Source organism: Aspergillus brunneoviolaceus (assembly GCF_003184695.1).
Source record: "Aspergillus brunneoviolaceus CBS 621.78 unplaced genomic scaffold BO95scaffold_20, whole genome shotgun sequence".
Taxonomy (NCBI): Eukaryota; Fungi; Ascomycota; class Eurotiomycetes; order Eurotiales; family Aspergillaceae; genus Aspergillus; species Aspergillus brunneoviolaceus.
In genome coordinates, this window is record NW_020290750.1 from 39370 (window position 1) to 63564 (window position 24195).

At 53.8% G+C, this 24195-nt stretch overlaps 10 protein-coding genes across 10 annotated transcripts; 6 read left to right on the forward strand and 4 right to left on the reverse strand.

The window, feature by feature from the left end:
- Nucleotides 1-5: 5 nt before the first annotated feature.
- On the forward strand, nucleotides 6-770 carry BO95DRAFT_430159 (putative short-chain dehydrogenase; the record flags this gene model as incomplete). Its single annotated transcript, XM_025584938.1, has 1 exon — nucleotides 6-770. The coding sequence occupies one exon, from the start codon at nucleotides 6-8 to the stop codon at nucleotides 768-770; it is 765 nt and encodes a 254-aa protein (XP_025444022.1).
- Nucleotides 771-2937: 2167 nt separating this feature from the next.
- On the reverse strand, nucleotides 2938-4316 carry BO95DRAFT_409767 (protoglobin family protein). The gene is made up of 3 exons (XM_025584152.1): nucleotides 3974-4316; nucleotides 3630-3903; nucleotides 2938-3567 (listed from the first exon to the last, which is right to left on the reverse strand). Exons 1-3 carry the CDS (start codon nucleotides 4086-4088, stop codon nucleotides 3066-3068), a joined length of 891 nt encoding a protein of 296 aa, XP_025444023.1. The 5' UTR covers nucleotides 4089-4316; the 3' UTR covers nucleotides 2938-3065.
- A 2812-nt stretch (nucleotides 4317-7128) lies between these two features.
- On the forward strand, nucleotides 7129-8836 carry BO95DRAFT_512938 (FAD-binding oxidoreductase; the record flags this gene model as incomplete). Its single annotated transcript, XM_025591567.1, has 3 exons — nucleotides 7129-8166; nucleotides 8264-8530; nucleotides 8579-8836. 3 exons carry the CDS (start codon nucleotides 7129-7131, stop codon nucleotides 8834-8836), a joined length of 1563 nt encoding a protein of 520 aa, XP_025444024.1.
- A 1568-nt stretch (nucleotides 8837-10404) lies between these two features.
- BO95DRAFT_358734 (amino acid transporter) lies at nucleotides 10405-12160 on the reverse strand (the record flags this gene model as incomplete). Its single annotated transcript, XM_025582417.1, has 5 exons — nucleotides 10405-10502; nucleotides 10564-10797; nucleotides 10869-11143; nucleotides 11197-11539; nucleotides 11593-12160. The coding sequence occupies 5 exons, from the start codon at nucleotides 12158-12160 to the stop codon at nucleotides 10405-10407; spliced, it is 1518 nt and encodes a 505-aa protein (XP_025444025.1).
- Nucleotides 12161-13274: 1114 nt separating this feature from the next.
- Nucleotides 13275-15281, forward strand: BO95DRAFT_78637 (lytic polysaccharide monooxygenase auxiliary activity family 9 protein). The gene has a single exon (XM_025592217.1). It carries the CDS (start codon nucleotides 13517-13519, stop codon nucleotides 14795-14797), a length of 1281 nt encoding a protein of 426 aa, XP_025444026.1. The 5' UTR covers nucleotides 13275-13516; the 3' UTR covers nucleotides 14798-15281.
- A 185-nt stretch (nucleotides 15282-15466) lies between these two features.
- On the forward strand, nucleotides 15467-17193 carry BO95DRAFT_441054 (class I SAM-dependent methyltransferase). The gene is made up of 8 exons (XM_025586100.1): nucleotides 15467-15821; nucleotides 15879-15889; nucleotides 15937-15976; nucleotides 16028-16038; nucleotides 16100-16207; nucleotides 16268-16423; nucleotides 16505-16966; nucleotides 17016-17193. Exons 1-8 carry the CDS (start codon nucleotides 15717-15719, stop codon nucleotides 17047-17049), a joined length of 927 nt encoding a protein of 308 aa, XP_025444027.1. The 5' UTR covers nucleotides 15467-15716; the 3' UTR covers nucleotides 17050-17193.
- Nucleotides 17012-18382, reverse strand: BO95DRAFT_78356 (uncharacterized protein). The gene has a single exon (XM_025592215.1). The coding sequence runs from the start codon at nucleotides 18195-18197 to the stop codon at nucleotides 17265-17267; it is 933 nt and encodes a 310-aa protein (XP_025444028.1). The 5' UTR covers nucleotides 18198-18382; the 3' UTR covers nucleotides 17012-17264.
- Nucleotides 18383-18567: 185 nt separating this feature from the next.
- Nucleotides 18568-20100, forward strand: BO95DRAFT_512942 (uncharacterized protein; the record flags this gene model as incomplete). Its single annotated transcript, XM_025591568.1, has 1 exon — nucleotides 18568-20100. One exon carries the CDS (start codon nucleotides 18568-18570, stop codon nucleotides 20098-20100), a length of 1533 nt encoding a protein of 510 aa, XP_025444029.1.
- A 317-nt stretch (nucleotides 20101-20417) lies between these two features.
- Nucleotides 20418-21401, forward strand: BO95DRAFT_512943 (alpha/beta fold hydrolase; the record flags this gene model as incomplete). Its single annotated transcript, XM_025591569.1, has 1 exon — nucleotides 20418-21401. The coding sequence occupies one exon, from the start codon at nucleotides 20418-20420 to the stop codon at nucleotides 21399-21401; it is 984 nt and encodes a 327-aa protein (XP_025444030.1).
- Nucleotides 21402-21456: 55 nt separating this feature from the next.
- BO95DRAFT_492692 (MFS general substrate transporter) lies at nucleotides 21457-23248 on the reverse strand (the record flags this gene model as incomplete). Its single annotated transcript, XM_025590726.1, has 7 exons — nucleotides 21457-21747; nucleotides 21812-21904; nucleotides 21980-22477; nucleotides 22533-22745; nucleotides 22799-22924; nucleotides 23003-23152; nucleotides 23183-23248. 7 exons carry the CDS (start codon nucleotides 23246-23248, stop codon nucleotides 21478-21480), a joined length of 1416 nt encoding a protein of 471 aa, XP_025444031.1. The 3' UTR covers nucleotides 21457-21477.
- Between the last annotated feature and the right edge of the window lie 947 nt (nucleotides 23249-24195).

The following is a 24195-nucleotide window of genomic DNA, read 5'->3' on the forward strand; positions in this document are numbered from 1 at the left end:
AGAACATGTTGGGAAGTATAGCTGTTCTTGACATACAAGACACCCCGGATAATAAGTTTAAGACTCTTCAGGCTCGCTTTGGCGTCCAGACAGCCTACATCCCGACCGATATTTCCAGTAAAGATAGTCTCGTTGCAGGCTTCAACACGGCCGTGGAAATCCTCGGGACCATTGACGGGGCCTTAACTAGTGCTGGAATCGCTATCAAAAAACCTTTCATTAAACAGACGTGGAAGAAGGTATCGAGAATCCAAGAAATCAACATATATATGTCTCGTCTGTGTTCAGGCTTGCCTCCGACTGGTCTCCATCTTTCTAAAGTTATTCTTCAGGTTCTCGGCACCTTTTTCACCACCCAGTTAGTTACCAAGCAATTACTCAAACAGGGCACACCGGGCAGCATTGTACATGTCGCCTCGATCACCGCCCACACCGTGCTCCCCAAGCACCGAATGACCGGATACAATACTTCCAAGGGAGCCGTGCGCATGCTCACCGAGGCCCTTAGGGTAGAAATGGCGCCGCATGGCATCCGAGTGAACTCCATCTCCCCGGGCTTGATTGATTCGGAGCAGTTGCGCGCAGTTCGCACCCAGAAAAGCCGGGAGGATTCCCGCATTTATGACGAAGGACCGCCGCTGGGGCGCATTAGCAATTTCAATAATCTGACCAGCGCAGTCGTCTACCTTCTCAGTAATGCGTCCGCCTATACTACTGCCAGTAATATTGCCATCACGGGAGGGCTGTATGTGGGGAGGATCAATGTTTAAAAGGGCGGGAGCCACTTCTGGACTCTCTCAATGTTATTTGCTCAGTAGAAGGAGAAGACGGAGCCATAAGAATCTTGCAGCATAGCCTGGATAGAAAATAGAAACACAAATCAACCGAGGAATAAATGATTTTGGGCTTGATCACCAGAGAACCACAACGAAGAATTCAGCAGATACTACTGTAAGAACGAACCACATTGCTACTCTTATTTGTTCCCGTGTATTTATCTTTATCCGTAGCTTCTCGCAAGTCGTGGGAACTGAACATGGGTGGAAACTATATTTAGGTTATGAATATGTTTTCTTTGATCAAGTAGGGATTATTATTGTAAACTGCGTTTAAAGTCTGCCGGCGGATATGATTTTGCTAATACTGCAGTACAGCGTTTGTTCAGCCAGCTGGCCGAAATCTCTGGCTACTGATGATTTACTTTTAGAATTGTCTCTTTGTTCGTTCTCTGAAGAGGGAACTCATTAGAGCTCCAGCATTGGACAGAGCTTACAAAGTATGGGTCAGAGAAGAAGAAAGAAAAACAGATAAATGTTACAGTAGAATAATATAACTAGTAGATAGCTATTTGTATAGATCATGCAGATTGGAACAGTGTTTATTAGTGATTATTTAGATAATTATATTTCAAAATAAAAGCTGCTTCTCAACTTCAACATCTTATCTGCAAGCTGTTGGATAAAAAGATAAAACATAACAATCAAAGCCATAATCTCTTCGTAGGTAATGATAGAGATATAATCAAATTCATTGTTTACCTTACCTTCTATAATCCCTCCATCTTCTGGACTAGATACGATCTGATTAAGCCCTTCATAAACGGCCTCGGGCAGTAACGGGTGGCTGGGCGGCAGGCAGCAAGGCAACAAGATATCCATACACGTGACCTTCACGGTCGGGCAGTCGATCGCTGCCATTTCTCTTTTCCCACCACAATCAACCACTCAACACCAATCTCTCTAACACTCGAGACGACTAAACATTCACCATTCTTGATATTATCAGGCCCATTATCTCTCTTCTTGTCACCTGAACAGGTAGAAGCTCTACTCTCTTGCTCGAACACAACTGACAGAGTTACATGGAGGCTTGTGCCATGACACTTGGGGCTCTCATTCCCTTCTCCACCAACCCTGGGATGCTCTTGCAAGCGGACAGCGCGTTATTACTTTCGAATGCTAATTTCTAGGTCGTCTCGTTCCTATGCCCCCTGTCTGGATGCTCTAGATCAATCTCATCACCAACTTTCAAGTTCCTCCGACCCTCCGCCATGTTCCAACATGTTCCACGAGATCCGCTCGTTGCAAATGGAGCTTTGAGACGAACGCGATCGAAGCAGGAGTAACATGTCTCTTTTGATCGGAAAGCGCCGCCTTCTTATCCCTCGAGCAGCCTTGTGATGAAAGCCTTCGAAGGTTCTTCACTCTGGAAAGTCCGACCGGCCGTTTGCCGACCCGATTCACCCACGCTTGCATAACCTCCCCCCAATATCTTATCACGGGCTACTTTGGCAAACGACTTTGTCTGCAACGAGGCACAAATATCTGGCCATAAGCGGGTGGAATCTGCTTGATTGTAGAGGGGTGGGATGGGAATAGTTCGTACGCAAATACGACGGATGGTCTTCTGGTGACTGCCTCCACAAGGGTTTTCGCGTTGCTCGGTCTTACCCTTCCAAGTTGACGGCAAGCTTGGTGTTGTTCGTAGCTACCTCAGCTTTGTCGGGACACGTCAGTCGAAAAATTGCGTGGCATGAACCTTCATCGGGTCTGTAGAGTAAAAGCCCGGTCCACGGGTGCTGCTTCCATCATAGAGTCGATCTGGACACTTTCTCTGTCAATGCGATGCCACAATTCTGGTTGCCTTCTGTTATGTGTATCGGGTTTATGCAAGGATATGTCGCTGTGACAGTTGTGGTGTGGATGTCCATTCTTAAATGCGGGGGATGATATTTATTTATATTGATGCCGGGGCAAGGCGTGCCCGGTTAATGCCTGACACAAAGTATGAAGTACTACTCAATACAAGTCACGTTTAATCTCTCAAGGTAAAAGACAAAAAACAACGGTTCAATCTGCAGAGCCAGGGGAATCAAAACAGCGGAATCAAACAACCATGAAGAAATCAACCAGACCGAACACCAAACTCAAGTCTTTTCCCAGAATCCCGACACCCCCACAACCCTCCCAAGAATCCCACATGTTCCTACACCTCTAATCCCTCTATACCTATATACCTATACCTAAGCCAAAAAGGAAATTCATCAATGCCACAACGGAGGTCGGTTAGTGACCTCTTTTCCCGTCTGGCCCTGACCAGACCTTCGTTTCGAAGGACTGCTTGAATCCGCCCGAGAACGGGCAGGCCGAGTGCGAGGAGTGCGATGAACTTGGGGGGTGCATTGTGGCGGTGAAATGGCTGGTGGTCGTGTCAACTGACCGGGTATCGGAGAAGATACTACTCGGGGCCTCTGAGAGCTGGGTGTTGGAGCGAGTGATGTACGAGGCCGAATCATCGTGATGCTGCTCCTTGTTTTCGTGAACCGACTCAGTCTCGTCCTCCGCGAACTCCTCGCCGTCGCGGACCTGCCAGCGGGCAAAGAGATCATTCTGAATCCAGATCACCTTGCTCAATGCCTTGACCAGCGCCAACTTGAAGGCGAGCGTGAGCTGTGGGTGACTGAAGACTGCCTCGAGGATGATATCCTGGATGTACCCGAGACACACGCCGATGTGGATATATTCGACGTGGAAGGCGAGCATGCGGTCTTTGCCAATGTGCATCCGCCTGATATAGGAGTTAGCAGGGGTTTCGAGGGGCCAGACAACCGTGGGGACAGGTTCACCTACCCGACTTTGTTCAGGTACTCGTAGAATTCCGGCTTGGTAGGGTCCGAGCAAAGCTTGGTCATGTACCAGCGCAGGAACATCCGGCGGCGCTGAATGTAGGCGCTATCGAAGGTGGGATAGGTGGTTTCCTCCTCATCTTCCAGGGATGTGTCGCGTGTGCGAAAGACGCGAGCGGTGATATCGTTCTCGAGGAGCTTCGCATATACTTTATCGACCAGGGTAGGCGCCAGCGCCTTGATGTACTTGGATCCCTTGTTGAGAGCGGCGACATCATCTAGTTATTCAAGATGTTCGTTAGTCACGGAGGAGCATTCAAGTGGCAATTGGACCCAGACAGCACTGACCCTCACTGAACTCTAGAAACTGCTGCAAGTAGTGGACTCGTGCCCCAAGATCGGTATAGAGGGCTTTCCGATCAACATGCCGGGGGACGTTGGATGATTTGCCCTGCAGAACCATGGTTGGATGTGTAGATGGGGAACTAGGGTTCTTGCTTGCAATCAATAGTACCAGCAAATCGACAGTCTAATCGGAGGAAAAGCAAAGAAAGACAGACAGACCAGACCGACTTAAACAGCAAGTTGACTACGAGGTGGTCCATCGAGAAGGGGGCGATCGATCTGCTATTTACGATGAACGGGGCCCCCCCCGAAATCGAGATTTTCGTCTTCTTTTGCCATTTTCTTCTGTCCTCCGTCTTCTGTCAATTCTCTTCGTCATTTCTTTTTTTTTGTCGTGCAGTAGTGTACTCCGTAGTGAGCGGAGCATGGCAAATGTGATGTGTAAGTGAATCCCCGGGCAAATCCACTTGGTGTCAGGCTACCACCAGCAGCCTGTCCCAAATAGGGTTATGAAGGCGGCGATTTGGGAAATAATAAACGGTCACCTATGAAATCCACTGCAGTTATGCCATGAATTTGACTTCTGACATCTGTCACTCACCAGATTTGTGTCCGGCAATGGTTGGAAAGTGGATCTGCAGGATCGGTCTTGGTGTGGTTTGGTGGCTTCTCAAGTTCTCACGGAGGGGGCGGGAAGGGGGAAAGAGACCCACTTCATCGTCGCCATTTCTTCTCCTTTTCTAATCTTACCGCTCCTTCCAGTCCCCATTGCGATGCATCATTGCATCCCCCTCGACACTTGTCGAATCGTTTTTAGCAAGGAGTGGATGCGGCGTGGTGGAATAAAGAATTTTTATGGCCGGGATTCCTCGCCGACAGGTTGGACGTCCTCTCATTGTCCCCAGCAACTCGACACGCCGGGGCGTGCCCTAACGAGCTCAGTTTCCACTGCACCGCTGTCTGAGAGTCCTTCCCTCCTGAATGGGGGCCCTCTTAACACCGTCTCTTATGATATTATGACTGTATTATTGTATTAACCTTCGAAGTTCATCGGAGCCGGACCGGCCCAGTTCCTCAGGCACACTCATGTCCGAGCAGTAGCACTAGTTAAGAACTAGAGCTTCGAGAAGTCTTTGACCCATGGTTCGATCGGCAGTCGCTGGATGAGTCCGGGAAGGTGAGGCTTGGAAGGTGGAGCGCCCGTTTGCCGAACTGCATCTGTTGGCGATTGTGAATTGTGACTTGTGCATTCGCCCTCGTATCTCCATCCCGGGGCAGACTGCAAGGAAACCTAAAAGACCTAGTCTTCCCCCTTTTCCTTGGTTTTCACGGAGGCAGTACAGTTGGAGAACAAGCAGTACTCCGGAGAAGATTCCTTTACGATTAGTTTCAAGATAACTTACTGCCTACTGCCGACCGGAGTTTGAAGCTCTCCATGCTGTGGAGGTTCGGCTTCGGCAAAGCTGCTACATTCGCCGAGCATTCCCGGCCGACAACGGGGTGAATGTGGATGAGCAATCACACATCTGAATTGAGTTTAGATATCTATCGCGTCCAAAATACGAGACGGGTGAACAGATAATGAGTATATCTCGCTCAGGCCTCCGGCGCATTATGACCTGTCCCCATCTTCACGAGCCCCTGACGCCGATCGAGTCAACCATGTGGCAGTTTGCTCAAGACTGACGGGGCGCAGAAAAAGAAAAGATTTCTAGACTGTCAGTCAAAGATAGCCCTTGCATTGCATTATCATCAATCCAGTCACCTGGAAAGCCATGTGATAATTGTCGAGAATCGATCGAGCCCTCGAATAGTGTCATCGGTAGACCAAAAAAGGCGTCCTTGCTTCGAGCTGGCCGACACAGATCAACCAGGACTCAATTCTAGATCGATGTCTGAGATTGAGATCGTTAGCCAGTGACCATCTTTCCGCTTCATCGAGCGGGTCCCCCGTCCTCTAGCAGACGTCAGCAGGGCGAGATGACATCAGAGTAAGGTTGACATCCGACCAGGACTGGTTTCATCCATCCCAAATTTGATTAAGCCTTGCGGGGGGAGCTCTGAACTGCCTACCTAAGACGGTCGCTTGCTCGTCATCACCAGCAAACAGCCAGTAGCAAGGGTCGCAATGGAAATTATGACATGTCATAAATCCTTGGTTCTGGGTCGAAGCGTGACGGAAAGACTCGGCTACTGATGCAGGACTTTTTCGCCAAGTGGAGCCGCGACTAGATGAAGAAGATCATGGTTGACACCAGGGACGAGAATAGAATCAAAATTGCCTCGGTCGCATCCGACATCGGCACTCCTAAATGTTGCAAGCCCTAACTTATGCTGCCAATGAGCATCAGGTTAACCATCCTTGAGCTTTTTTTTTTCTTCTTCTTCTTCTTCTTCTTCTTCTTCTTCTTCATCATCTTTCGAATACTTGACAACTTAGATGTCTGACCTCATGCAGAATCAAAGTGTTCATCATGTACACCACATAAATATCGATATTGTCCCTCCCTATCCGAGACGAGCTTGATGGAAAGTGAAGTCATATCCGGCGAGAATCTCCAAGACCAACTGACAGGTTCGCGGCAGCTCGGACAAATGACTGATGTTCAGCATGCAGAGAAGGTTATCTCATCAAGGACTGCGAGCAGGGCGATAATTTGATCGCAGAGTAGAATTGGCCGCAGTGCAAAGCACCTGACTCTGCTTGCTCACGGCGCCTACTGTGTAGGTTACTGTAAACGATCATCCTTCGTCATACAACCCCTCGATGATACCGTCATGCACGCCTCTGACATTCCAGACAGTCAAAAGGGCCCGCCCAGGACGGTGTCAGACGAAGACCTTCCAGGTTCAAGGCACCATTTCCCTGGTCATCCCAGAGTTTCTCCAGCTTTCAGTTTCACCCTTGCATGCTGCACATGCCGCAACCTGCCAACCATGGATACTACTCTTCCCGACCAGTTGATGGCGTCTGGTATAGACACCAGAACACATGCTGCAAAATAGGATTTGACCACTCTTCATCAAGCCACCTTCATCTAGTGACGTCAAGAGTCAAAGATGGAGATGGAAAGCTATATAGATGACTTTGCAATTCTGCTACTGTTCGAGTCCTCATACCATCTCAACAGCATCGAGCTTCGATCAATCTCAACACAATGGCACCACCTGAATACATCACACACCCCGAGTACTCCTCGAAGGTTCTCGTCCGCGGGGACCCCGAGTACGAACGATGTCGCGAGATGAACCCGAGTGCGGCCGGCCCTCGCTATCCCCGTGAGATTCATCTCGTGGAGAGCCCAGCGGACGTACAGAACGCCCTGAATCGAGCCACCGAGCTTGGAACCACCGTGAGCGTGCGGTCATCGGGCCACGCCGCGCAATCGCCTTATCTCGTGCAAGACGGCATCCTGATCGACACCACCAACCTCAACCGACGCGTCGACTACGACGAGGCCACCACGCAGATATCCTTTGGGCCGTCCTGCCGCATCAGCGAGGTAACCGAGAAGCTGAGCGAAGTCGGCCGCTTCTTTCCCATTGGCCATGCTCCGACCGTGGCCATGGCCGGCTATCTTCTCGGGGGCGGACAAGGGTTCTTCATGCGGAGTCTTGGTGCCGCCGCGACCTTCGTCACCCGGATGGAGATCGTCCTACCCACCGGGGAGACGGTCCTTGCGGACCGCCAACACTACCCCGACCTCTTCTGGGCCGCACGCGGTAGCGGTCTGGGCTTCTTTGGGGTTGTGACGCGGTTCTGGGGCAAGACCATCCCCGCCAAGACTCCCTGGCAACGGACCCTGCAATTTGAGATCAACCACGACAACTACGAGACGCTGCTGACCTGGGCCATCGAGGCCGGTCGGACCACCCCCAAGGAGCACACGGATCTGAATATGGCCATTGCGTACGCGCAGGACGATGCGGACGCCACCGGAGATGAGGTCCCCCCGGGGGCCCGCTTGCACCTCACGTTGCTGCTGTATTGCTACGCTGACACAGAGTCTGAAGCGCAGACCATGCTCGGCGCCTACGACCAAGTCGACGAGGTGCAGGACTTCATGCTCGACAAACAGCCCGTCCAGAAGTGCACCTTCGAGGAAGTCCTGGCTGCCGGAGAAGCCGGTCCTGGGCCGGGCACTTGCGTCCACAACAATAGTATCTTCAGCGATCCGGGTTGCTCGCTACCTCGGGTGAGTTGGCCTTCAGTCTTCTTATATTCTTCTTCTTCTTCTTCTTCTTCTTCTCTCTCTCACGGGCTCCATCGGGGTATGCACTAACAAAGGTCAGTTGCTGGAAACCATGAAACCCGCCCTGCTAGATCTGCCCACCCGGCAATCCAACGTATACATCTACCACTGCGACCAGCGGCCCGACGAGAACGAGATGGTGATGAGCCTGCCCCAGGATCTGTATCTGATGACGGCGACTATTTGGACGGACCCAAAGCGCGAGTCCGGTCTCCGCCAGCATATCCGAGAACGGTATGAGCGGGCTCTGTCTGTTGCTGTGGGGATGTTTGTCGTGGATCTGGATCCGAACTGGGAGGAGGTCAACGTACGTTTGTCTCCCACCGATTGATATGCGATACTTACACAAGTCTAGGCGCGGGTGATCACCGACACGGCTTTGCAGAAGTTCCTGCACGTCCGGGAGAAGTATGATCCCCAGGGGCTGTTTCCCAGCTACAAGGCATTTGTGCGGGCGGATCGCAATGTGAGGGGTCTCAAAGGCACCCTCAACGGGGCTGCCAATGAGGCTGCCGACAGAGCTGCAGCTGGGACGGCGAGGGACGCTCTGGAGGCGGCTGCTAACGCGGCTGTCACGGGCCCTGCCAACGCAGCTGTCAATGTATCGGCCTGATAGCCTAAGGGGGGTAGTGTTGGGGCGAGAACTTGTTTGAAATTCGTATTCAAGTTAGCAAGCTAATCAGAATGTGACAATCATGGTGTTTCCTGCTTGGATGTGATATCGTTCTGACACGATTGGTCTTTTCCAGTGGATCATCACCGTTAGGATCCCGAGTCACTGTATGTTGCACCCAATTTTATCTGGAGGTGTCCGTCGAGCAAAAGAGCAAGAAGACGTTCGATTCGTGCGCGCAGTATATACAATCCCGCGTCCTCCTCTATGCATGCAGTCTATCTCTATCCCGCTGATGTAATGCATGAATCATTCGAAAGTGCCCGTACTATGCCTCACAATGTCGCTCACGCTTGAGCCTTCTGATGGAGAAGACCGAGGTGCTCCTTGATACTCTTCAGCTCTTTCACCCGGCTATCCTCATTCTCCTGCAACAGACGCAAGTGCTCCTTCTTGAGCTCCTTGAAGTCGTCCTCGAGCTTGTGGTGCCAGGGATAAAGGACGAAGACTTGAAAGCAGAGGGCCGAGCTGGCGATGACGAAGTTCGTTAGGGAGAATCCGCGGGTGATGAGCATGGTGTCTGCCACGAGGCGTTATTAGTGAGATTTCGTATTGCTGGAAGTAGCGGTTGGACCATACCTTCAGTGTATAGAGCTGAACAGAGGAGAGAAGAAAGAGTGTGTACTTTCTATAGTTTATAGGCCGAAGAATCGCGGCTTGAGTGGCAGGTTAGGCAGGTCAAATGAACGGATAGATGTGGTTGAGGGGAGATTGGGTGGTAAGAGATTTGGACACTGAACGAAGGGGAGAACGGGAGGAAAGAGTCAGACCAAATAAATCACTAGTATCCGGCCCCTATTGCATAATCGGGCATCTTGTTGCAATGCTACAATGCTGTAATGTTGCAATGCTGCAGTGCTGCAATTCGCAGGCAAAGGCAGGGCTGTCGGATCCGAGAACGGGGATATTTCGGCGGCCCTCATTTGTGGTTTTGCGGTTTTGCGGGGCTTCAAACCGGCAGCAGCCGACCTGCCGAAACAATCCGATTGACACCCGAACTCAAGAAGCCCTTATCAGATCATGGATCCAGGACATATAGCTCGAGTTAGAGCTGAATGTCTGAGACTTTGAGGAGCTTGGTGTACTGGTCAACTTATTCACAAATACTCAACTCAACATACGGAAGAGCCTCTCCCGACCCTTTCATCTAACTCATTCCAGATGATCAAATGGAGCCAATATATACTCGAAGCCCAAGACAGGCAGAGCGTGAGTCTTAAGTCCGGCCAAGTACTTGAGTTTTGGTGCTGACTTGGAGGCTGACTCTGTCTACGAGAGTAGCAGTATCCATATAGGTATAGGTACGCCCCCCTCACCCCTCAATCTTATCTTATCTGAAACGGTAGTCGATAGGAACCGTTCCGAAGGACATTCCGGACCCCCGGTGGGCAAAGCCCACTATCTCTAATCTACGTGGAATAAGAAGCACCGCACAAGCTTTTCCGAGTGGATCCAACGCCAGCGTCATAAGTTCATTATCTAGGAAAAGTCCACCGATGCGATGTACGCTACCCCACGTGAGCACCCTCGTATCGACTACGCGCATAGAATACCCAATTCAGCCCGGTTAGGATTGCGATTACCCCAAGGACCGGAGCGGTATAGTCTAGTGTTCAACGTACGTCAGTAATCAGACTAGTGAGGGCAAGAACCCGCGACAAACTCACTCATATTGCCACCCGTAAGCGGAAAGGATGTGGGGAAACAGAGGAAGATCGTGACGATCATGGTATAGACCACAGCGACGATGTTGCAACAGTAGCCCAGTCCTGACGAAAGACCGAAGTGGCGTCCACTGGGGAGGTAGATCTCCGACCGACGCTGCCAGATGAGCAATGCGATTGGTAGCGTGACGGAAATCTGCGACAGAATGCTGGCAGTTCCGACAAACGCATTAAAGACTAGAGCAGGTGAGTCAGTCTCGTACTCACGACCCGGCTTGTGGGCCACGACGATCTCTGGGGTTTCCTACCGGAAGAAGACGCAAGGTAGAGGAATCCAATCACGAAGCAGGCAATAAAATTGAGGCCTAGAGCGTACAGAGGAACGCCGTGTCGGTAGTCCAGCTGCTTCAAGTACCCCGAGAGAAAGATTCCGTTGTCGCATGCAAACGACCAGGTCAACCGTGAGGCAGTAGAATGAATCGCGCAAGCTGAAACAAACATGATCGAAATCATCACGACGAGGAAGACCGTCGCGCAGGTTGTCGATCGGCTTGCCTGTGCCCATAGATCGTAGATTGGGAACCTGTCAGATTTGAGCTTAGCACAAAGACACTGAACTGAAACATCCCGCCTTACCCCGAGGCTGCATCAACCAGACTGTCAAAGTCGGTCACGCTGTAACACATGGCCAAGGCAAACGCGAAGGCAGCCACAGAACCAATGCCCACGGTCGACAAGATGGCACGCGGGATTGTCCGTGCTGGTTCAAGACACTCGTCTGCCATGTGCATCGTGGCGTCCAGACCGATGAGCATGTAGGACGGGGTCGACAGACCGGTCAGGAATACAATTCCATTCGACCAGTACCCATTTGAGGAGTTGACGAAATGACCCCAGACGGTGGACGAGTCTGCATGAACGGCCGAGCGTGCGGGGCAGACGATTGTGGTGATAACAAACAGGGCCAGAGAGAAGTAGACTGTCATCGCCATTAAGATGTTGCCTTCAAAGAGCAATGGGTCAAAAACTCACAGGCCCAGTCATAGACCCAGACCGTCTTGGACAGTAGCCCAATATTGTATGCCATGGCAATGATATGCACCGCTTGATACATAAGAAAGTAATGCCAGGATTGTGGAAGGAAGGTAGGGTGATAGGTGAGAACCAAAGCCATGATACCCTCCGTGATCATCAATGATAGCGAAGCAGCGATGGCCACCCATGACCAGATACCGATGATTCCACACAGGTAGGACAACCACCGGCGATGCTGGGCCGGAGCCAACATGGAAGTGAAGTGATATTGGCCACCGGCCGATGGATACACAGCTGCCAGCTCAGCCAGGCTGAGCCCAGTGCAGGACATTGCAAAGCACACCACCAAGATACCGTACAGTAAGGTCACCGTGCCACCTCCTGCAATAGCCAGGGGCAAGCTTCCTGCAATAGCAATCCAACTGTTGGATGTATTGAACCCCAGGGCCATGATGCTGATCATGTTGAAATTGCGCTTGAGGCCCGGCCCTTCCTGAGCCAGGGCTGCCACCACGCCGACCTCCACATCTTGCTGGTCCTGTACGGACTCAACACTCTTCCCCATTTTCGTTGTTACCGACGGGTATGGCTTTTGGCGGGGCGATAATTCCTCCATCGCAGCACGTCGCAAGGCATGAGCGGATCTACTTCATGTTGATATGTTGAGGGGGCCCAGTCTGGGTTTCATATAGCGCAATCGGTACATTCCGAGTCCGCGGGCGTCGCGGTCGCGAACGATACCATTCTGGGGGAGATAGCAGTCGATTCGCCGTCATTTGTGGCGCTTATCAGGATTATCTTCGTATCGGATAACGCTCTCTCGGAACAACCCTGATTGATATCGGTATGAATCCGAGCCCATCCAGCGAACGAGCCTACTGGGCAGAAAGGCGATGAGTATATAGTAAGGTTCTGGGTCCAGCATACGACGACGAACTCAGGACCATCGATCGTGGACCGCGAAGGAGATCATCGACTGCGGTTTGTGGGGGGAGTGAAGACATAACCGGACAGTTATGCATGTATTCTGCCTTCAGTTTCAGATAACTTGTTAAATACCAAGTATTCCGAGGAATAGCGAAGGCAAGACGATATGCGACCAACAGGAGACACTATCATTGCTCTCAACGCAAATCGTCTATTGGCGAGAGCCGGGGTACTATATCGTTTTGTGACTGTCAAGTTGAATGAGTACTACTCCTTTCATCTGCGAGCAAAATGACTCATGTTGAAGTGACTAGACGGAACGGGATTCTTCCGCTCCGGGCCCTTGTTCCCGCGAGCCACGATCACGTGCGCTGTCCTCTCTCTCCTCTTCATCGGCGGAGGTACTCCATCCCTTATCAATATCAACACCACGATGTATCACATGCTTTCTGAATGTCAACGCAGATATTCTGCCAGATAATCTTAGTATTTTCGTTCCCTTCTCCCTCATTTTTTCCACATCTTTCCACACCTTCGCAACTCTTCTCCCTCGTGAGGCCCCACCTCAATCTCGCTAAAGCCACTGGCGTCCTGATGGCGTGTTTCCGCAGGCCCACCACAGCGTCAAGTAACGAAGGAGGGTGCTCTGTCTCAGAATTGGTGAAACAAACTAGACAGCCTTGAACCTTCACGGCTGCTCAAGACCCCAAACCACTGGCTCATTCGCCTCAGTTGCCACCAGGCACAAGGTTTGCCCATCTCGCTTGGGATGCTCAATTCTTTGTCGACCCTCGTCATCTCCAATCCGACAGCATGCCTGCTCCCACATGCTTAAATAGACGCAAATTCCCTCTGGCATCGGAGGGCTATCCAGCAAAACTGACTTTCCTTTCCTCAGTCGCTCCTTCGTTCCTTTCTGGGCTTCATTGATTGAAGTCCCTTCCTTTCTTTCTACTTTCTATCCAACACACCGCTGTGCGGTGCTTCTGCCAATATGTCTCTTTCCAAGATTGCCACTCTTCTACTGGGCTCGGTCTCGCTGGTCGCTGGTCATGGCTATGTCTCGAGCATCGAGGTGGACGGTACCACCTATGGAGGGTACTTGGTCGACACCTATTACTTCGAATCCGACCCGCCCGAGTTGATCGCCTGGTCCACCAATGCCACGGATGATGGCTATGTGTCACCCTCCGACTACGAGAGCGTGAACATCATCTGCCACAAGGGGTCTGCGCCCGGCGCGTTGTCGGCCCCTGTCGCGCCCGGAGGCTGGGTGCAGATGACCTGGAACACCTGGCCTACCGACCATCACGGCCCCGTCATCACGTATATGGCCAATTGCCACGGCTCTTGTGCCGAGGTGGACAAGACCACTTTGGAATTCTTCAAGATCGATGCGGGCGGTCTGATCGATGACACGGACGTGCCTGGAACTTGGGCGACCGATGAGCTCATTGAAGATAGCTACAGCCGCAACATCACCATTCCCAGCGATATTGCCCCGGGATACTATGTTTTGCGACACGAGATCATTGCCCTACACAGCGCCGAGAACCTGGACGGAGCCCAGAACTACCCCCAGTGCATCAATCTGGAAGTCACGGGCAGCGAGACAGCGACCCCAAGTGGCACCCTGGGCACTGCTCTGTACAAGGAGACCGATCCCGGGATCTACGTTGACATCTGGAACACGTTGAGCACGTATACAATCCCCGGCCCCGCGCTGTACACTGCTGGTAGCACTGCGACCGCGGCCGCTGCTGCCGATACCACCACCACTTCTGCTGGCACCCCTGCTGAGGCCACCACTGCTGCCGCCATCGTGAGTACGACCGCGGAGGCTGTTCCGACCGCGTCTCCAGCTCCTTCCGAGACCAGTGCGACTACCGCGATCTCTGCCCAGCCAACCGCCGGTAACGACATCAGCTTCCAGCCCGGTCAAGTCAAGGCTGGTGCTTCAGTCGACAACTCGGCTACTGAGGGTTCCTCTGAACCTGCCACGACGGCCACGACTTCGGTGGCCACTGCGGCTTCGAGCTCGGCTTCGTCGACGACCTCTGGGGTTTTGAGTGGCGCCTGCAGCCAGGAGGGCTACTGGTACTGCAACGGGGGCAGTGCGTTCCAGCGCTGTGTCAATGGGGAATGGGATGCGTCCCAGAGTGTGGCTGCGGGCACGGTCTGCACCGCCGGGATCTCGGAGACCATCACCATTTCAGCCGCCGCCACGCGCCGGGATGCCATGCGTCGTCATCTGGCGCGTCCCAAGCGTCACTGAGCGGGTGACAGGGTGACAGGGTGACAGGATTGGAGGGAAACGACCATGTTGGCTTTGTATATAGATATACCGATAGCATAGGACGCGTTGACCGCAGTTTTGGTTGTGTCTTCATATTGGATTGAGTGCCTGGAGTGCCCTAACCGCAGTGGGACAGCTAAGCGTGCCAGCCTAGCCCACTTTGACTTCAATAGTCCACTGTCTAACAGACTTAGCGAGATTGACAGCTCACATTTTGTATGGCTTAATGACTGGCACCGTTGGACCCACGCATTCCATCCCTTCCTGGCCCTTCCTGTAGGGATCTGCATCTGATGACAGGCTGACGCAGGAGGCTAAGCGATCACTCTTGGCAACTGAACTGTCCGATCCCTGCCTCTTGCTGCTTGCTATAGGCTCATCGCAATGACGACACTCAGGTCACACAATCGAACGAGGGATAAACGGGGATCGACTGGGAGAGACTGGTGCAATCCTGCGATCTGCACCTGTCAATTTCCGTCGGCTCGTCGGATGGCGTTCCCATGATTCTCTCCACATATTTCTAGGGGGGAGAGTCGCACTTGTTGCTTCTTCTTCTCACTTAACGTTACCCTCAATCACATCATCTTTACATCTTCACCCTCATCATGACTACCGCTGAACAGCAGCAACCGCAACATCAGTTCCCCCATCCCACTGGGAGCAACTCTTATGGGCACGCACAGGACCCGGAGCCCCACGGCCACCAACCGCCCCACGCTCCTTTGTCGCCTCTTGGACCGGAGAGTCCCCCTCCAGAGCACGAAGACTTTGTTACCGACACCGAGGTAAGTTAGGTTTTGTGTCTGCGGCCCGACCCGGAGTGTCCACTGGGTGATCCTTGGTTCCTTGGTCCTTGGTTGACTGTGGACTCTGCATTTGCCCCCTCCCGCAGTCGATGCGCAGTGACTATGATGAGGACTTCATGGATTCCTATTCGCTCTCTTCCAGTATCCTCGACTACCAGTATGAGAATGGTCGTCGATACGCCAGCTTTCGCTCGGTAGGTTAACCTCTTACAGCAAGTGTTCCAAGGTCTAATAAGGGTATGCGACCCTAGGGAAACTACATGTAATCCATCCCCCTCGGGACGCATAGGACAGTATTAACCAGCTCAGGATGCCGAATGACGAAGAGGAACAAGAAAGGCTGGACTTGGTATCTATTTCCCTTGCTTGTTGTCTCTGTAATAAGTACTAACACCACCAGACTCATCACATGTGAGCTTCCTTAGCCTGCACTAGTTCCCTCTTGCAGCATGAGCTGACCGGTAATGGCAAGCTACCTCATGCTAATGGGAGGCGAGTTGTTCAACGCCCCCATCAAGAACCCCCAGAAAGTGCTCGACCTGGGCACAGGGACCGGCAACTGGGCCATCGATTTCGCCGAGTATGACTCTATCCTCAGGTAACATGTCTACGCAAGCAACACCTACTAAGTGTGCGCCAGCCAGTACCCCGGTGCCGTCGTAGTGGGCAATGATCTCAGCCCCATCCAGCCCGCCTGGGTGCCCCCCAACGTGGATTTCTTCGTCGACGACTACGAATCCGACTGGCTCGAGAAGATGAATGCCTACGACTTCATCCACTCCCGCAACCTAGCAGGGTACTGTGCCCTCCCTCTCCCTCTCCCCCGTCCTCTCCCCCTCACCCAACCTCAACCCCTACACTAACCACCCCTCAACAGCTGCGTCGTCGACTGGCACCGTCTGATTCGACAAGCCTACGACCACCTCAAACCAGGTGGATACCTCGAACTCCAAGAGAGCGCCGTCTGGGCGTGGAGCGACGACGGCACGCTCAGGATGGACTCGCCGCTGATGGAGTACCTGATGTCGCTGAACGACGCGGCGCACATGATCGGCCGGGAGCTGAACATCTACATCGACCTGAAGCCGTGGCTGATCGCGCACGGCTTCGAGGACGTGCACGAGCAGACCTACATCCTGCCCTTCTCGCCGTGGCCGCAGGACCCCCGGCTGCGCGAGATCGGGCGCGTGCAGGCCGCCATGGTCGAGAAGGCCGTCGAGGCGTATGGCCTGCGGCTGTGTACGCAGGTGCTGGGCTGGAGTCAGGAACGGACGAAGCTCATGCAAGGCTTGGTGCGCCAGCAGTTGAAGGATCGGTCCTTGCATTCATATACTAAGATGTAAGTGCTGTGGTTTGGAGTGGGAAAGCCCGGGCTGATGATCATATAGTAAGGTTGCCTATGGGAGGAAGCCTTTGATTTAGCTGGACAGCAATCAGCAACTGGGTGTGGTTTGGCGTTCTGGTCTAATGAACGGTCTGGAAGATCCTGGTTGACACAGTGAGAGATGCAATACCGGATCACCGGGTTCGCGATACAGAGCTAGGGAAAAAAAAAGCAATGGGATAATAATAACCTTAGAAATCGATTCTATTTCGATAAGAAGATCCTGCGTAAGGCAGGCCGACTGAACTTCAATCTACCCAGTCCGCCCCGTCTGCCACAAGCAAAAACACATTGGACACGAGCCCGCGCCGTCCAGCCAGGTCGACAGACAGGCGCCGTGGAAGTTATTCCCGCAGCGCGCACACCAGACGACGGGCAACGCCGCCTCCTGGTCTTCGGTCTGGAACTCGCCCCGACAGATGGGACATATGTCATCCGGCCCGATCGCTCGCTGGCTAGCTACGGGGGCAGCATCCGCCTCCGTGGGGGGTGGGACCGGGTCTCTGGGGGGGAAGAAACTATCCCCACCCCACGGCCAGTGGTTCTGCCACGCCGGATACTCGAACGGATTGCTCCAGAGCTCCATCATGGTCTTGGCGGGATGGGGAATCATCAAGCGCAGGATCTGGATAGGCTTGGCGAGCGCAATGCACATCATCAGGTTCGTCGCGCGAGCCCGGCGGCGATGCCGGGCGCGTTCGTGCTCACCGATGTCCTCCAACTGGCGCAGAATCTCCATATCGACCGAGGTGGAGGAGGTGGCAAAGGAGGTGCCCGCCGTGACGTTGCCAGTAGCGAACACCTCACGGAACCGGCACATGAGCGGATCCTCGCGCTCCTCGTCGCTAACGTGGTTCAGGAGGAGCTCCGTCAGGATGCCGGCGAGCGCGCGCTCCATTCGATACAAGACCGCGGCCCAGTCCTGGATGTCCCCATGTAGCACCTCGAGGCCGTGATTTCGCGAGCGCGTCACTAGGTCGAGGACAGTGTGGCGCAGCCCTGGATCCGACCAATTGGTCCGGAGGATGTTCACCTGGTAGTCGTAGGTGTAGATGAGGTGCGAATACCAGTGGCCCATGCGATTGAAGGCCCGGTCCATGACGAGCGACAGGGCCTGGTGGTCCAGGGCTTCGGCGTCGTGGACGGGCAAGGTCTCGTCGATGTCGGGGACTAGACGTTGAGCCATACTGCGTGGTTTGTTCAAGGTTGAAAGAAGGGTGCCAATATGTGTGGAGTTTTGGGGGGAGTTCTCTCAGGGCTATTCCATAAGAGAACAAACCGATGTATTTATACAAAGGCTCGGGGACAACGAGTGGGTGGATTCTGTCCTCACCAACCGGCACATTCCACTTGCTTGCTTGCTCGTCCTCTTGCAGTCATGATGGAGCTCGTCGATACGCATAGTGGTCTTCTCCGGTGGAGTGAGCCGCTTTGTTCGTTGTGCTTTCGTCAAATCTTTGCGGTTCTAGTATAAAGGTCGTGCTTGGGGTCCAGAAATAACATGGATAGCTTGAGACACGCATGTTCGACATCTCGCCACCACCACCACCACCATCATGCCCGAGAAACACCCAAAAAGCTCCTCCAAGAACAAGTCGGCTGAGTTTCCTCGTGCCCCAGCCCCAGCGGGAGGCTTTCTCGGATGGTTAGCTGGAAAGCGCGGTCATGACCATCGCAAGTCCACCGTGAGCAGTCGTGCAAAGGACAACTCAGACCGTCGGCAAGAGCCTTCATCGATCGCCAAAGGGAAACAACCAGTTCGCACCGCAGAGGGACATCAAGCAGGGAAACAGGAAAGAGAGGGCCAGGGAGGGCATCGGGTTTATGCTCACACCCCGGCCAATCCGCCCAAACCCGTCTCTTCGGGGTCTCAGGTGAGGAATGTGCCCACCTCTTCGGCGGTTGGGCGTACCCACGCAGGCCCCTCGAAAATTTATGGACGAAAGTTGTCAAGCTCTATCGCTTCATCTCGTCAAGCTACAGGGTCAAGCGCTCGTGCCGGGTCCTATGAGCCTCTGATGTCGGGTGCCCTTCAAGCCTCGGATCAGCCTTCCTCCGTAGGCAGCGAGAATTCAGGGAACAGTGGATTCAGCGCTACCTCCAGCACCGCTGCTGTCTGCGGGTCAAAAGTCACGGACCGGGTTCAGACCCTCTCCCCCGTAATCAATGAGAACTGTGGTGGAAGCGGGTTCAGCGCTACCTTCAGCACCGCTGGTGCCTGCAAGTCCAGTCTTGAAGCCCGGGTTCAGATCTGCCCCGTACTAAACGAGAGTGGGTATGAAAGCGGCTTCAGCGCTGGCTTCAGCACCCATGGTGCCGCGGGATTCAAAGTCGTGGACCGGGACGAACTCGGCAGCGACGTGGAATCCCTGGGTCACGATGAAGCCTCCGATCCAGACTCTGACAGTGAAGACGCCGATCCAGACTCCATGTTGTCCAGTGATGTCTCCGGGGGCGTTCCAGTGTATGCAAGCACCACCAACGCAGACCGGCCGCCTCCCTACCACAACATCAACGCAGCCTTGGACAACCTCAAGATCAAGGACGACTGCTGTCTGATCTGTCACAAACACATGCACAAGGACGGATTCTCGTGCCCCGGCGGATGTGGCACACTGTATCATGACAACTGTGTCTCAGACTGGCGCTCCCCCAGAAGTTCCGAGAACCAAGAGCCCTGCCCGTGTCCGATGTGCTGGCAGGACATCTTTCAAGAGAATTGCGCGGTCTGTGGAAAGCCCATCGTGGACTACGAGTTCTGCTGTCCCCAGCAATGTGGAGCGTGGCTTCACGAGGCTTGTGTAGAACGCTGGGTCGACCAGTGCCGCGAGACGTATGCCAATCAAAACATGCCTTGTCCCCGGTGTAGCGCGCCGTGGCCTAAACATATTGACGAGGAGGCGGAGTGTCCGATCTGCTTTCTAGCCATGGACGAGAATATCCAGGATGTGACCCCATGCCCGGCACTATGCAAGCAGAATTACCACTCGGAGTGTATCAATGCCTGGCTTGACAGCGTCGAGCCCAATGGCCGGGCGAGAGCATGTCCCAAGTGTCGAGCTCCGTGGGTCCCTATTTCCGGGCATTGAAAATGGTGGATTGGACTACTCTGTTTTGGGATACGGTGTTGAGGCGTTGAGGGGGGTTGAGTTGAGTCGGTGTACGGAATGGCGATTATACGAAGGAGCCCTAACTGTAGCTCCCGTGCCTTTAGTTTCACCTGTTTTCATCATTAATTGTCAGCTTTATAAATCAAGAATGATTCGCAATACTTTTGTTTCTTTTAGTCATGCTCACTAATTCAATTTCTTCAGGGTCAGCTTTACTTTACTTGAGATAAATATCAAGCTTCTCACCTGCATGGTGCCATCCCGTGCCATCCAATCCATACGTCAACATCATCAAAATGACCACTGAGCCTCTACAGCTTCAGCGCCAGACCTCGCCGTCCACCGGCCTCTCCTACCTCAGCAATGCTACGAGTCCACAGGCCTCGCTCCAGCAGATCTCCCTCTTGATCCCCGGATTCGGCTGTCCAGCCAGCGACTACATCCCCCTGATCACCCACCTCCACGCCCACGGCCGCACCCTCAGCGCAGGCCACGTCTATGTCGCTGTCGACCTCCCGGGCCATGGCGAGTCGCCGACTGCCATTTTGCCCACCCCAGAGGCTGGAGGAGTCAGCGAACTTCTCGTCCAGCTGCATGCAGAAGTGCTCTCTACCCTCTTCCCATCCTCAGCCCCCAGCCCGAATCCAACTCCAATTCCCACCACCCTCTACGGCCACAGCATGGGCACCCTGACCGTTCTCGACCTCTTCGCCCATACTCTCACCACGGCACCTTCATCCCTTAAAGTCGCAGAGATAATCCTTCTCGACGGCCCCTACGCCGGCACCACACCCCCAACCCCCTTGGACCTGAACATCCTCGCCACCCACGCCGAATACTACCGCAGCACAATGCCGGACCGCATCGCCCGGTGTTTCGGCCCGCACACCAGCCCCCAAACCATCGCCGCGGTGCAGGACACCTACTCCCGCCTGGACTTTGCATATCTGATCCGGATGTCGCATTACTACGGGACGGTCGATGGACGATTCGCCCAGATCCTGCACGCCCTCAACCGCCACAACGACCAATTGGTAGCAACGGGCGAAAAGCCAGTGCAGTTGCTGGACCTGCAAAGCCAGGAGGGCGATTTCGAAAGCGAACGGAAAAGCTTGCGCAAGAGCGACGTGACGGCGCATGCGGCGTTTGTCCGGAAGGAGGTGGATGGGCGGTGGTTGCGGGAGTACGTCGTGGAGGGGACGGGGCATTTTCCGCACGTGGATGATGTGGAAGATGTTGGGGGGGTGGTTAGAGGGTTTCTTGCGGAGGGGCTGGCTTAGTGCTTGGGTCATAGATTAGAGTGAGACTATTCTGCAAGTATACTGAATATCATATGTTCTGCGGTGACGGCGATAGCTAGAGCGTATACTTGAACCCGCGCAACCCCCCAATCACCAACTCCCCCTTATCCACCTTCTTATTCAAATAATGCAGTCGCAGCGACAGCAAACCCACCAACACAATGGACAAACACGTCAGACCGATACTGACCAGAATGCCCGGCCGGTACTCCGGCGCATCCTGCGAGCGATACACGAGCGACCCCGTCATCCCGCCGGACGCCCCGAGTCCCACGAAGATGGCGCTGCAGATGGCGCGCTTCCACTGGCCGCGCACATTGTTTGCCTTGCAGGTTGCCAGATTAGCTACTGTACGTGGATAGTATGCAAGGGCAACGACAACGACTAACCTGATACGCCATCGCGGCTGGGATATTCCCATTCGCGCCGATGGTGGTGAAGAAGCATCCCACGAGGCGGGGCGCCACGCCCGTCGTGAAGCCCTAATCCACTACATTAACACCACCATCACCACCAGTCATGCATACACGGACGGTAGAGGGGATAGGGGCAAATACCATCAACGGCAACCCAATCAAACTCAGCACCGAGTTAAACACAATGATCGGCCCGCGAATCCGATAGCGATCCCCAACCCACGAGGTCGCCATCATCACAATCCCCGCGGCCGCGTACGGCGGCGCAAACAGACACAGCGACACGCCCGTCGAGAACCCCATGCCCTTCTGGTAGATGATCGGCAGGAAGTACGACAGAGCATACGCAGTGGTCGTACTGCAGAAGTAGATCAGCCCGAAGCCCCAGATATGGATGTCGAAGCCGGCGGCCAGGTATTTGCGGAGGTTGAACGGCTCGAGGGCGGCGTCGGAGCGATCCGCATCGATGCGCCGGATCACGAGCTCGTACTCGCGCGGCGAGAGGAAGCGGTTGCGCTGGGTCAGCATGCGGTCGGGGAAGTCGATCAACACGAAGTAGGCGATCGCGGCCAGGACGCAGGTGATGAGGCCTTGGATCACGAAGATCCAGCGCCAGGCGGTCAGCCCTCCTAGGCCGTTCTATCTCATGTCAGATGGGTCTATCCAGGCTTGGGGGGTTAGAAGAGCTGCTAACCATGAAGGTGATCCCATACGACAGCAATCCCGTGAAGGCTGACGCCACACATCCCAGCAGATAGAACAAGGCGTACCGTTTCTGGATCTCAAACCGCGTGTACCACGTCGAAATCAGGTATACCGCTCCGGGGAAGAAGCCCGCCTCCAGGGCGCCGATAACGATCCGAATGCCGACCAGCTGGGTCCAGTCTTTGACAAAGCCCGCCGCCAACTACACTTTCCTCAGTATTTACCAGAGCGATAACTGGAGAAGGACAAACACACCATCACAGCCCCCCACACAAAACACACGCCCGAGATATACGCCACCGGCCCCAGCTTCCGGACCAAGACCGGCCCCAACGCCTGGAAGCAGATGTACGGCGGGAAGAACGCGACGGCGATGATGCTCTGCCGCAACAATCAAGCAGATTAGTCTCACCCCTCTCCCCTGATCATCAGAGAACAACCCGAAGGGACTGAACGCACATATCTCATCCCAATCAGATGCAACTGCTTGGTCATGCCGGCCACCGACGCGGTCCCCAGATTCCCGCGATCGATCAGGGAGACCGTATGCAGCAACCCCAACATGACAATCAACCGGCGGTCCACGCGGTGGAGGATGCGACGTTCTTCCTTCGTGGCCTTGCCAGGCCGGGAACGGACGATGCCATCTTCCTCGGGGGTCTGGACATGGTCGACCGGGGCTTTAGTGCTGGAGGTGAGGGACATTGCGGGGCTGGGCAAGCATCGCAGGTTCGATAAGCGATAGCCCGACAACAAAGCTGGCTGAGCATCATAGATATAAAGGGGTGTCTCCGGGGTACGCCATCTGCTGCCTCGATGGCGAGTTTGTGCGTCGGTCTTTGGCGAGAGTTCGAGGCGACCTGCGGATCCAATGAAAGTTATCGCTCTTCAGAAGGGACCCTAGATAGAGAGCGCTGGGGGCTTGATCGGTATGTGTTGATGTCGAGTAGAGGCCGTCGGCTTTCGGCGTTAAGGCCCGGTGGCGGTAGTATAGGCTGTGCTATCGCCGATGAGGCCGGGATACGTTAAGCGAGAGCAGGCAACATGTTGCAGTCGGGTCGATGTGTGGGTTGGATTAAAGTAAGTCGTCTAGGCCTTCAAGTTATTTAGGAATCGGCCATCGGCGTTTGCGTGCTGGGTGAAAGTTATGGACAATTTGTCTAGACTAGCATAGAGTGCAATATTGTCCATCGAGCATCCCTGTGTTGTACGGTGCTCACAATCCCACAAGCAGGTTCATTGTTAAATCTAGGTACTGGCATTAGTTCCAGTAGGTCCGCAACAGGAAGACACTGAGGTCATTCTGATAATGCGAGAGAGAACTGGCTTAGGGTGCCAGTCAAAGAGGCAATGTGGAGCCGAGAAAGCATGTACATAGTACTTACTGTACATTCAGCGGACTAACATCACTGCTCGAGAGCGAGCGGGGGGACGGGGCACCCTTGTGAATCTGAGTATTAGATTCTGCATCCGTAAATGGTCTGACGATCATCCGTCATAAACTCCACAACCTGCGTATACGTGAGGTTCAAGCCAGGGTATATGACATATATTGGTATATATCTATTATCAAAGGAAGTCTCTTATGCGCCTTCCAGATCATGCTCGTCACACGTATATATACATCACCCAGAAATCGTCGCATCAATACA

Bases quoted from the DNA above. Each gene is read 5' to 3' on its own strand.
- BO95DRAFT_409767 (XM_025584152.1), bottom strand. From the start codon at position 4,088: ATGGTTCTGCAGGGCAAATCATCCAACGTCCCCCGGCATGTTGATCGG. The intron at 3,904-3,973 runs GTCAGTGCTGTC...TTGAATAACTAG, and splicing joins GTTTCTAGAGTTCAGTGAGG to ATGATGTCGCCGCTCTCAAC. The intron at 3,568-3,629 runs GTAGGTGAACCT...CTCCTATATCAG, and splicing joins GAGTACCTGAACAAAGTCGG to GCGGATGCACATTGGCAAAG.
- BO95DRAFT_78637 (XM_025592217.1), top strand. From the start codon at position 13,517: ATGTCTCTTTCCAAGATTGCCACTCTTCTACTGGGCTCGGTCTCGCTG.
- BO95DRAFT_441054 (XM_025586100.1), top strand. From the start codon at position 15,717: ATGCGCAGTGACTATGATGAGGACTTCATGGATTCCTATTCGCTCTCT. The intron at 16,208-16,267 runs GTATGACTCTAT...AGTGTGCGCCAG, and splicing joins TGGGCCATCGATTTCGCCGA to CCAGTACCCCGGTGCCGTCG. The intron at 16,967-17,015 runs GTAAGTGCTGTG...ATGATCATATAG, and splicing joins TTGCATTCATATACTAAGAT to TAAGGTTGCCTATGGGAGGA.
- BO95DRAFT_78356 (XM_025592215.1), bottom strand. From the start codon at position 18,197: ATGGCTCAACGTCTAGTCCCCGACATCGACGAGACCTTGCCCGTCCAC.